Consider the following 12,512-nt stretch of genomic DNA (forward strand, 5'->3'; position numbering starts at 1 on the left):
AGATCTTCTGAAACGTTCTTCTTGCCCTTAGGTCAGCCTGGTGCAGGAGCTGAAAGCATGTGCTGAAAGCACGGGCTGTTGTGGGATAGAGGTGGAGTGGGAGCAGCCATGCCTTCTTGCTCTGTTTCTTCTAATGGAATTTATTGCTAGTAAAAAACAGCATAACTGACAGTCCTGAAGGCTTTGTAATCCCTGCAATAATTACTGCCTGGATGGGGTCTGCTGTGAGCTCACCCCTGCTGCTTGTCAATGCCTCTGTCTGCCCTTGGGGCAGTCTCAGAGAAGCCCACGTGTTTCTCAGCCTGTGTTTTAGGACAGCTGCTGACCTGAGCTCCTCACAGGCTGTCATAGCTGTACAGATATTCCAGGGTTGCTTGTGACTGTGGAGTGGTCATGGAAAAATGAAGGTGATGAGTTTATTTTTGTGGGCAATGGCTTGGTGTCTGTTCCCTGAAAATCCACAGTTTGAGCTGTCATGTTCCTGTAGAGGTTCCAGCTGTGGCAGCGGTAGCTCCTTGCTCTCCAAAAACCATTGTGAACTTTGAAGCAGAGTCATGCACACATCCTGTGAGGACGTTTTCCTTGGAAGAAGGGAAAAATACTTCACTGATTGTCTGGAAAACCTGAGGAAGCCAATAGCAGCTCTGACCCATCAGGACCTGTTCTGGAAATTCATGCACTCCTCTATGTGGCGGTGTTTTGACTTCTAAGACTTTTGGTGGACTTTTGAAAATGTAGCAGTTTACTTGTTTAATAGTGCCATCTGAAAATCTGCAATGTATCAGATTTCCCCTCAAGTTTAAAAGTTGGCTCTCAGTTGGCTTAGGCTTTGGGTCCAAATTCTACACACTTGGGTTGCATTTTTATGCACTTTTTTGAAACCACAAAGGGTTAGAAAGTTGCTTTAACATCATCTCAACTTTAAAATTTATGTTGTGGTCGCATATACTGAAGAGCAGGGATTTGATGCAAGTGATCAAATATCTGGAGACTTACAATTGAGTTGTAAGAGTTAGAAATATTGCTTATCGGTAGTCTAGTTCTGGTTTGTTTGGGTTTTATTTCTTTTTTTTGAGAAGTGCTGAAACATTCTGGTCCACATTGCACAAATCCCAAATGCGAACACGAACAAAAACAAGACTTCTTGGAACTTGTGGAACTCATATGGGGCACAAATCCAGAGTTTGGGTTTGTTTATTTGCATTCCAGTAGCTCGGAAAACTCAGGCCCTCCAAGTGATGGGAATTGGTAACACATTCTCCTGCTGGCTTCTGCCTTTTGGGCACCTCAGTGCCCGCAGTCTTGCAGCAAACAGGCCTTGCATGTGAGCAAATGTTTAGCATACGTGAGCAAATGTGATAGATAGTGATGTGCTGAAAGCATGGAACCAGATCTCCTTCCTTCCTCCATGGACATTCAGATACAGCTTCCGCTGCTCACCCGGACTGCCGGGGGCTGTTTGGGCATGCTGCTTCTCCAAGATTACTCTTACTTAAAAAAAAAAAAATAAAAAGAAAGGAAGGAATGGGTAAACGTAACTATTTCTCTAGTAGGTATTTTCTAGGAATAGCTCTGCCAGGTCAAGCAGCGTCTAGGGCTAAATAGGAGCTTCTACAGTGGCCTGATCTACGTGTGCAGCTGCTTTTCTTAGTTCTGGGAGGGGGATGAATGTATGTGGCCGTGCACATTTCTTCCAGCACGATACAGGGCTTTTAGAAGTCTCTTATTAACCTGTGTTAACTGGGACAGCACAGCAGCGTGCAGAGAGAAAAGCCTGGGCTGAAATTATATTTAGATGTACAGCACAGAAGTTTGTTTGGGATAACTAATTTCTCTGTGGACCTGCTTTTGTTCAGAATCAAGTAGTTCTGGTGCAGCGAGCTGAAGGTTTTCTTGCCTTTGAGTCAGTGCCCCCATATGCTGCAGATGTGGCACCTGTGTGTGTGCAGCCTGTCTGCTGGTGGCAGTGCCACAGAGAAGCTGTGCCTGTCCCCGAGCCAGGGTTGTCTGACAGGAGATAAGCAAGAAGAAAATCCATGGTGTCTTCCAGAAATGGTGAAAAGTAGAGAAAATAGCTGCTAAGACCCAGCAGTCTTTTTGTAGTAGTGCTCTGTCTTTAGGGCTCGTACAGCCCTGGGGAGTTGGAGCAGTTGACTTGGTACATTTGTTGAAAGAATGCTGACAGATGACCCGTCCAGTAATGAGATCATATTCTTAATTCATGATAGGTTTTCCCTCTCCTGACACTGATATCTACCTCTTCCCTTGTCCCATCCTCTTCATGGTTATGCTGTTTTTTTTCTTTGTGGGTTTTATGCTACTTCTAGATTTGCTACGATTAGTAAAATTAATGTAACACTGTCTTTGCAATCTGGTTTTTTTCTTATTCCTGAACTGTAACACAGTGGTATGAGATTGTTAGTTCTGCACAGATTTTGTATCCACAAACATGTAAGATTGTCTTAATTTTTTTGTTTCAGTTCCTTGCATAAGTTTTAATTTATACTTTTTTATCCATGATACCTAAGATTTGTTATTTTTTTTTTGTCTTTCTTTTCTGAACTCATTTTTCTTTTCCCATTTTTGTTTCCTCCATCCAGTATCTGCAGATGAAATGGCCACTGCTTGATGTTCAGGCAGGGAGCCTTCAGAGTAGACAAGCCCTCAAGGATGCTAGGTCTCCATCTCCAGCACACATTGTTGTAAGTAAACACAGAAAGATGTTCTTCCTTTGTTTAAAAAAAAAGGCATTTGACATTAATGGCAATGGTTGTCATCAGTTTTCTTTTACACAGACCAAAGCAGAAATACCTCAAAACAAACAAATCCCTAACAAGCCTGTGGTAATAGGAGGGGATGTTTTTGTTATCACTGGACTGAAATTATGAAATTATCATCCATGTGCCTTGCAGGAGACCAGGGAGTCAAAAATACTCCAAATTTACACAATGCAGAATTATGTAGTGGCAGCAGAGTCCAGTCAGGCTGGTTTACACATCTGACCTATCTGTGTTGAAGTGAAGAGAGTGAAGAGACTGTCTGGAAAGCTTAGACTTAAGACTGCCTTAGAAAAATCAAAACCAAGCCTATTCTATGTCCTTTACTTGAAGAAGTCTTTTCTTATTGTAAAATCTTGGATGAGAGTTGGTCAGGATTTTTACCTGGGTGAAGGCTCAAAAGAGCCAAGTTCAACAAAGCACATGTTCCTATGTGTTGTGGTGACTTTTCATTTAGCATAAACATTGCTATCAAATGTTTATTACTACCTGCAAAATATAAAACTGTCTTTATAATGAATAGTATTTAAAAAAATACTGTTATTTATTAACTTATAACTTAAATTTTCAATTCTTGGTTAATTTTTCTTGTGCTTCTGTTGTGAAAACAATGTTGACTTTGCAATGTTCAGTACAAAATTACATGAGAGTGGTTTGGGGGTTTATTTTTCTTTCTAAAATAGCATCCATAGAGATCTAGAAGGAAATGGTTTGTTTATGTGGTGATTTGCAAGAGCAGAGATATGCAATGGTCCATCCTCACCCACAGCCAGTGTCAGTGCCATTTATTGTTAAGGAGCCTCTTAGCTCTGACTATTCATCTGGGACATTTACCTCTGGAGAGAATGGCATGTACTGGGTTGAATAGTTCTTCTGAAAAAAATTCATCATCAAGTTTAATGTGATTTTTAAAAAAAACTTTTTTACAACTATTGGATGATAAGGTAAATGCCAAGAAAAGAAACTGTTCATTCCTTGCTCCTTGCTCTATAGTCTGGAGCTGACACAGTTGGTAGATCCAAGGCACACATTGAAATCTCAAATCATACTAAACATTTTGAGGTGCTTCTTTTTTCATTGTTGTCTCTTTAAATTGAGAATTGTCAGCCCATTGTGATGAGTGTCATAGTTCTTTATTCAAAAGGAAAAAAAGATTTCCTATGTTTTAGAATTCATAGTTTCTAAACCATCCTTCAAATCATCAGAGAGCAATTGGAACAAGACTGGTATCTGCCCAGTTAATATCTATGGCTGGCTGCTTCACTTTTCCAGAATTACTTGGCTTTTCCTTCCTGTCCACTTGGGCTGTCACTGGAGGAAGAGATCAGAGAAAAGATGTCTGGCTGCTTAATCAGAAATCTTCAGTCATCAAAACCTGCCATAATCTCACTCCTAATAAGAAATGAGCTAGAGAAACTTTCCTATTTTAACTCTTTTCTTTTTACTTCTGTGCCAGAGGACTGACATGGGGTGGGAATGTTCCCGTGGCTCTGGCATGGTGGTGTGGTGTCAGGCTCCCAGGAAGAGATGGAGAGGCAGCAAGAGGCTTCTCCTGAGCAGTTGCAGCTGGGGAGGGCAGGATGAATTTGGTTGGGATCACCTGAGCTTCCCAGTGCTGAGCATCCCCTGTCCTTAAGCCTCCTGCCCTGCCCAAGCAGACACTTGCCTTTAAAACCCAAAGCAGCCTGTGGTGCTGAGGGGTTTGACTGGGCTCTCAGCTCCCCTGACTCTCTCCAGCCCTTCCACCCAGGTGTGGGTGAGGTCAAGATGAGCGGTCAGCAAAATATACAAAAAGGGTTCAAAAATCACAATCATTTTGGAAAACGAAGCGAAACCTGCTCCCAGGGAGGCTGAGGTTGATCTGCTTTGTGTTTTGACCATTTATGGGGTTCTTATGGATCTCTTTAAAAGCTGTTTCACTCTGCTATTCAATAAAAAGCATATTTACCATAGCAACCACTTAGGCCATGAGGAACATATACTACCTCCGAGATGGAGGCCACCTTCCCAAAGAGCCACAGCTGGCATTTGTAATGTGATCTTTTGTGCTACTTACAATGTTGGAGGGAGAGGAGGCGGAGGAGGGAGGGAGGGAGGGGGGAGAGCAGTGGGTTTTTGGGAGGGGGGGGGAGTTTCTTCAAGGTTTAATGTTTATTTCTAGCAGCAAACTGTTTTGCCTTGTTCTGTTAAAATATATAAATAAGGGGCAGCTTTTTCCACCCTTTTTCCTGGCACCGACCCCAGGCTGCATTAATTTTGTGGAGTGAAAATTGTCTTTTTTTTTTTTTTTTTGGTAAATAAAGTTAGAGCGGGTAATGGCATTTGGGGGAGATAAAGTGGCTGCAGATGCCAGTTGGCCTGGGATGTGTCAGGCATCTCTGGTGTCCCCATTGCTGCTGCTGTGCCTGCCCACAGCACCTGGGATCTGGCTGCTCTTGCACAGGGCTCTATATCCATTTCTATCTGCATTTGTGAAAACACAGTTAATTTTTTTGTGGAACAGTGATGGGCATTTCATGGGCACCCTGATGTTTCTGTGCAAGTGTAACATGTAGGGATAGAAACTGGGTATCTGCCCTGGTTGCTGTGTCTAGTCTGCCCATCAAGTGTACCCATGCCAGTTTTTCATCTTCAAATCAGTTGGGCTGCCCTGAAGATCTGTAGGAAAATGCTAACACCTGCAAATCACTTCTTATATTTCCCCTATCTCTGAAATCAGGATTTGAGGCTAATCTTCATAGCTGGATTACAAAGAGAGGAAAGGAGAGTGTGGCAGCTTGGGTTCCCTCTCCCCCTCCTTTTTTTTTCCTTTTTTTTCCTCTCCCCTCCCCCCCCCCATTTGTGTTTTTTTTTTTTTTGTTTGTTTTTTTTTTTTTTTTTTTTTTTTTGTCTTCCCTTTTTTAACACTCTTTCTTCTCACTGCTTGGCTGTGACAACCACAAGCTCTGTGTCAGTTTTTACTCCCAGCTCCAATGAAACTCCCCTTAGGAGTTCAGCTTAATGACTCAAGGCTGCATAACATGGCCGTCTGTAATGTCTAAAGTAAAATCTGTTCTATTTGTCAGCCATCCTCCTTTCAGATTTGTTTAAGAACATTAAGTTAAGGCTACAAAAATTGAAGCAAAAGACCAGCATGAATAATTTGGCTGGATTGCTGTCCCCAGTGCCGAGGGCTGGGTTAATACTGCTTTTTCATGGTGCTTGAGAGAGTCTCCAAGGTCTGTAATGAGAAACAGAATATTAAACTGAAATTATGTTCAGTATGTCTTGAGGAAGGTACAGCATGAGGCTCCATTTAAGACCAGTGCATTTATTTACATTTAGGTGTTTCATTCACCTGGTTAGACTTTTTGCATCTTTCTCTGGCACAGTCATGCTGCTTATCTGTGTCCAAAGGTGAAAGAAAACTGGGGCAAAAATTGTTTTAATAGCATGTTATTAAGCTTGCTAGGTCAAAATTTTGAATTCAGCCTGCAGATAGTGCTATTATGAGGCTGGGATATTTTTAAAGTGTTTTTTGTGGTTATTTTCCCCTCTTTTTTTTTTTCTGACCTTTGATTTCTTTTAAGGTATTAAGGTTTTGTGAAACAGTCTTAGCAGGAAGTTTTGGGTGTAAAGCAGACTTCAGCTTGCTCTCAGGGGGTAGGGTGCTAGTTGTCCTGAAGTCCCACGGTCAGTGTGCACCTGATTTGATCCACATGTGTGCTGCCAGCATGGTGATAAGGATGGGAGATGGGTGATGTAGGAGTGGGAGTCTCACATGAACATTTTCTGTTGCAGCCTGGACAGGCAGATGAAAATGAGCAAGGTATGTGTGTGTGAGGATCTCTGAAATCTGCTCACTGCAGAAAGCAAGCTCCTTTAAAACCTTTTTTATCTGTGTGCATTCCTACAACCTTAAGGAGAAAACCAGTGCCGTTCTTCCCTGTTCTCTGCAAAGTAAATACTCTGATTCAGCCTGTTTTGGGCAGGAGTGTGGGTGAAAGACCAGTCCTGGGATCCTGCCTCCTGCAGGCTGTGCAAAGACTTGCTTTTAGCTTCCTTTTTGGCAGAAACATTCAGAAGCCAAGATGATGATGGCTTGGTACAATATATTCCTTACAAAATACTAAGGGGTTTAAAAAAATTCCTGCATTTTGAAGTAAATGTCAATGTTAACCTCAGGGGGAGGACTTCCAGTACTTTTTGGCCTAATATGTAAGGAACACAGCCATATAGTAGACTGAATCACCAAGAACAAAGAATCACTGTGCAGTAGTGTATCAATTTTTTTTCTTCTTATTTTTTTTAAAGCAAAAATGTTTTTTCAAAACATAATGTGACAAGCAAAACTGAAGGCAAAACCATCTGAAACATGCTGACTGTTCTCAGCCTCTTCTCTGCGGGCATCTGGGACCTCTGGGTGGTTTGGAGAGATCAGGAGATTTTTTTTTCCCAGAGCAACTGGAGTTGAAGTCTGTCCTGTTCCCTAAGTTTTTTGTCTAATGTGGTTTGTACTTCTGCATTATAAAGAAAAAGCAAATACCTACTAGTAACAGGTTTATTTTAGGCAGATTTTAAAATGCATCTTCAGTGTCCCTCCAGACAGGCTGGAAGTGGGGTGCATCCACACCCCATGTGTCCTGTATGTGTGGAGCCATCCAGAACCATAATCTTGTAACTTCTACTCACAGTGCTCTGAGAGGGCTTCTAAAGCTCTTGCTCTGTTTGTCTTTAATGTTTTGTTGTAGGGAGGCAGTTCTTCCTCTGCAGTAACCTCTTGAGATGTTTGTGGATTGCAGGCTGCCTGCAGGATGACAGGACACCCTCTTTGTCCCTAGAGATCTGCAGGGTGATCAGGAACACAGTGGTGTTGTGGGGGGAAGGACTTGGCTGGGCATCACTGATGTCAGGTGTTGAGAGGGACACGTGGGCAGGAGGAGAGGGCTCTGTCTGACTGTCCTGGTGCCCAGTCTGTCCATCCCTGATGGCTGGTAGGTCATGGACCCAACATGCAGATCCCTGAGACTCACACTGCAGAAATACCCACGCAGACTTAATTGGAAAGCTCCTTTAGTGACTCTCTCCTTTTTAAATACTCTATACTTTATTTGGCTAATTGCTTTGGCAATTGCAAAGTAAATAAAATGTTTCATTAATACGTGACCAAAAGTATGCAAACGTCTTGTCCTGAATTTTTGGAGCTTCTTGGAATTAAGCCACAGAACAAATTAAGCTTGCTGAGAATTTTGTGGCTGAATCTTTCACCACTAATTCCTTTTGATTTTTTTGTTGTGTTTGAAGAAATCCTGTGTACAAACCAGAATGTTTGGGGCTAAGTATAGAATTCACCTACCGGCAGCCCAATAAAATTGTTTTGGATGGGTTCCTATAAAACACACCCATTATATTCAGTACCCATTAAATATGAATGGAAACCTAGTGCTTGGTTTGTGTAGACAGCAGAAGAAATTTGGGCTCCTTGAAAGTAATTCACTTGGTAATTCGATATGTTTGTGAAGTAGTTCAGACTTTAGGGGACTGCTTCATGGCCTTGTGTTTACTCTGTAACACAATGTCCATCCTCTACAGCCCTCCTTTCAGTACTGGAGGGAACTCCTCTGCTGTAATGCTGAGACTGGGGAAATGTGCAGGCTTGTACCTCTTACTGTGAAGTGAGCAGGAATTTAATGCTTCTGCAAACATCAGTCAGCACTAAAGCACCTTCAGAAGACACCTTGGGGCTGGATTGGCAGCTGGGATGAATTGTCACGCTTGGTTGTAGTCAGGAGATCTGTGAGTAGTTCCAAGAACTCTGAAGTATTTGAATGCTGGGATATTTCAGCTGTGAATAAATGCTGTAAAATGTTGGTACTGCCAACCCCAATTGTTCTAGGATCATGAGTCAGGCCTCAAAAGATCATGGGGATTTGTGGGGTGGGGGGTTGCGTCTTGTTTTTGTTTGTTTTCTGTTTCTTAAATAATACATTTTGTATTCTCTTTATTTGTTCTGTTTCCTGAGCCTGCAGGGTATACTCTGCTCAATCTCAAAGTTTTCTCTATGGCAGTTTGTGAGCTTGCTGTGTGCTGTAAGCAGAGTCTGAGGTTCTTCCCTAAACACTCGACTTCAAGGCTACCATGCCTTGAAAAACAGCAAGTACTGCTGGACTGGCTGTAAAATTGTAGGAGTTAGCAACCCTAAGTGTTGCTCCAGTAGAAGGCAGCTGAGTAGGGTGTTAGGATAGGCTCAATCAAACCCTCATCTGTTGAGCATCCATTTCTTGTGAATCTTCTGGTTTGACTTTGGGAGAACCTGGTCCTTGGTGCTGGCAAAGGCTCTGGCTTTTGAGTGCTGGAGTGACTTAGCTTGTGATGGATGGCTGCAACATTTCCAGGCAGGGTCAGGCTTGTCTAACATCACTAGGGATGGCTCAGCAGGTCCTCCTGAAGTAGCAGGTTTATAGCTGTGGATATTGCAGTGAACCAGCAGCAGTTTTGGTTTCCTGAAGAGGCTCTGCAGTCTTGCATGTAAGTTGGAGCCTTGAGATTTGACATTTTGGTCTGTTATGACACACCAAAGTAGACCTCCCCTGACATATCTCAGTATTGAAGCTCTCTGGGAGAAGAGGAAGCAAGACAAAAGCTTGCTCATCAGATCATTTTAAGAACGATGTAGCCGTGCTGCCTTCAGTGTGGTTGGAAGTGCATCTACTGCAGGATTCCTTCTTGTATCTTATAAAATAAGCCCTTATATCCTTAATACGACACAAATAGGATACCTAAATCCTGGCCATTTTGGACTAGCTAGTCTGGGATACAGTAACCTGCAGAGAGCAACATTCTGAGAAACCTACACCGGGAAGATGATTTGGAAGAGTATTTCAGCACAGAGGAGCGCAAGCTGCATTTTGAATTCAACCACATGGCAGTTGGTTATGCTGAAGCATGCATGTTAAATGAACTTCTAGGGACTTGTATGGGCCTACAATTAAATATCAGCAGGCTCTCAGCTCTCCAGCAGAAGAGTGGCTGTGCCAGGCGGAGCGGGCAGGACGCAGACGGTCGGTCCCCAGAGCCCCGGGCGGGCGCGAGGGCTGCAGCAGCAGCAGCTCGGCCTTGGCAGCGGGCGAGGAGCCGCAGCAGCGCCGGGTGATGCTGCAGAGCCAGATGGGTGAGCCTGTCAGATCAAAGTTGATGTGTACTGAGGGTGGCAGACTTGGCAGGGCAGCTCGCCGCAGGTCCTCCTCCCCGCGCACCCTGTCTGCAGCTGAAGTTTGTGGCTGGATTCAATCTGGAGCTTAGAGAAGGAGGTACTGAATAATGCAGCCTCCTCTGGAGCCAGAGCCTGTGCTGACTGGAGCAGGAGCAGCCATCATGTAGAGCAGAAGGTTTAATGGGTATGATATGGCCCTGGCACTTATTTTTCCCCAAATTTCTAGAACCACAGCCTTCCCTTACCAGTCCAGCTTTGGGCTTGTTGAGGCAGAATGGAAAAGCCCAAATACCCAGTGGAAGTGGCTGTCTCAGAATAACTATTCCTCATTATCTCTCCATGCGGCCACTCTTATTCAGCAGTAAGAGGTCCTTTGTGTGGTTTAGCTTAATCCGCTTTGGAAACGGATTAAGCTAAATCTCACAAAGGAACTCTTAGTGCTGAATAACAGTGTCCACACGGAAAGATAATTCGAAATAGTTGTTCTGCGTTTTTCAATTCACACTTGAGCACAAAAACTTTCCCGTGCAGATGAGCCTACTTGAATAGGAACCACCTATTTTCTGTCTAAACAAGGTCTGTGTGCTGTGTCCAGGTGCTAAAGTAAAATAAACAGCACGTATATTTCATTAAAAAGAAAGGAAGGAAACTGACATTGCTGGGCTCAGGACCATTTTTTCGCCAATTTGCTCGAGGATTATTGCTTTTCTCACCAGTTCATGTGGTTTGGGATTAGATTATTCATGGGATGCTTTACTTTCTGGAATGTGTAGACATTTCTACTCTCCCTTGTGAAAGAAACTGGAGCTGCCTTGTAAGCCACTGCATAAAGAGAAGGAAGGATGCTTTCTGCTCTGCCCTATGCAGACCTGTTTGGCAAGGGGCAGACCCATTTTGGAAAGCCATTGGGGAGTTAGAGATGTTGCAATTAACAAGGAGTGATTCCTTTGTAAAACAAGCTTCCACCCCAAATCTGTCCCCAAGCGGTGTTCCCTGCCTATTTTCACAAAAGGGAGCTAGAAATAAGTTGTCAAACAGATTTTGGGTTTGGACATGCAGTGAGCTGGTGACAAGGATCAGGTTCCAGGGGAATTTACTTGGAAGCTTTGCTGGTATCTAACAGATACCTGTGAGTAAAGTCATTGAGCACTCTACCAAGGTGGGGAAGCATTGCTCACTCCTCTGTTTCACCAGTCTGGCCAGAACAGATGCTAAGTAACTTTCCCTAGTTGATTTTGAGAAACTGATGATTTCCACATCTGGATTTTAGAGGCAAGCAAAAAAAAACAAAACCAAAACAAAACAAAAAAACCAACCAAAACAACCCAGAAACTGTAGTATTTTTGAAATCTAAACCTAAAATCTTTACATCTTACCAGACCTTAGGAGAAAGTTACTTTTGGTGTCATTTATGTCTTTGTGTCAGTTGTACCTTATACATTATGTCTTGGAATTAATAAATTTGGGGGAGCTGGACCAGTCCTTCCTCTCCCTTGGCTGGCAGTAGCCATGCTCCCAGGCCCCCATCTATAGGAATGATATGTGCAAAATGAGGGATAGGCTGGTAGCTGGTCAGGGACATGCAAAGTTTGAACACGTATGTTAGTGTGTTAACAAGAGGAAGGGTGTTTTCTGACTAACCTCCCTGATGGAAGTAAGAAGTAAGCAAGATTTGGAGTTTGGTTTGAAGGGGTTTTTTTAAAGTTTTTTCCTCCAACTTTATCCCTCTACCTTCTTGGTGCAGATTAAGGACCTGATGGTGACCCTGGGCCCTGCAGTGCGGGTCTGCAGAAAGAGTTGCAGTTTCCTAGGAGAGGCGAGTGGTTCTTTAACATGCATTTTTCCTTTTGGCACGACTCAAAGACTTCTCAACTGCTATTACTGTGGAAACTAGCTTCCCCTTCCTTTTTACTCTTTAGGCCTTGATTCAAGAAATCATTAAACATGCGTTGATGTCCATCGGTGCTCGGGACAACACTTAAGCATGTGCTCAAAGTGCTGTCTTGTGTAGTGATGCTTTTCTGAGTTGGGGTGCTTGAAATGAGCATTTACATGAAATAAAGTCCCTTCCTGAGAGACAGTTGTGGCCTCTGCCTGTCCCCCAGCTACTGAAAAGAAAGAGGGAGAGAAGGAATAGTGCGACCTGAACTCTTCTCCCCTGGAGCTTGTCCTTGTGCTAACATATTTCTTCCCAGGGCTGTAGGAGGAGTAGAAGAAAAGTTGAAGAAGGATTTTGGTCTCTTGATGCTCATCTGCCCACTGGGAAATGAACAAAATCTGAACATGGTCTCCTTCCCTGGCTGAAAGAGTAGTGTCTGGGAAAGGAAAGAAAACAAAAAAAGTTGGCCTAATCTGTGCCTGCAGAGCTCTGCAATGTCAGTATTGAGTGCTGTGGGCATGTGACCGCCCTGTAATAAAGAAATGATGTTTTATGGAGGAAAGCAGAATGAAGAGACCTGAAAGCCACTGGACTTTCTTAGTATGCACTTATGGCTCCTACCAAGCAGCTGCATGGAAGCCATATCATTAGAAAACCCCAGATG

The 12,512-nt window shown here is 43.3% G+C and overlaps 1 protein-coding gene across 5 annotated transcripts in view; it reads left to right on the forward strand.

Annotated features, from left to right (window-relative positions):
• TCF7L2 (transcription factor 7 like 2) overlaps window positions 1-12,512 on the forward strand; it is a 172,238-nt gene that overhangs the window by 58,512 nt on the left and 101,214 nt on the right. For all 5 annotated transcript variants that reach the window (XM_084210290.1, XM_084210291.1, XM_084210292.1 and 2 more), the window contains exon 4: window positions 2,601-2,702. In XM_084210290.1, the coding sequence (XP_084066416.1) occupies window positions 2,601-2,702 (102 nt within the window). The remainder of the gene's footprint in view (window positions 1-2,600; window positions 2,703-12,512) is intronic.

The sequence above is a fragment of the Fringilla coelebs genome (genome assembly GCF_963513975.1).
Source record: "Fringilla coelebs genome assembly, chromosome: 8".
Lineage (NCBI taxonomy): Eukaryota > Metazoa > Chordata > Aves > Passeriformes > Fringillidae > Fringilla > Fringilla coelebs.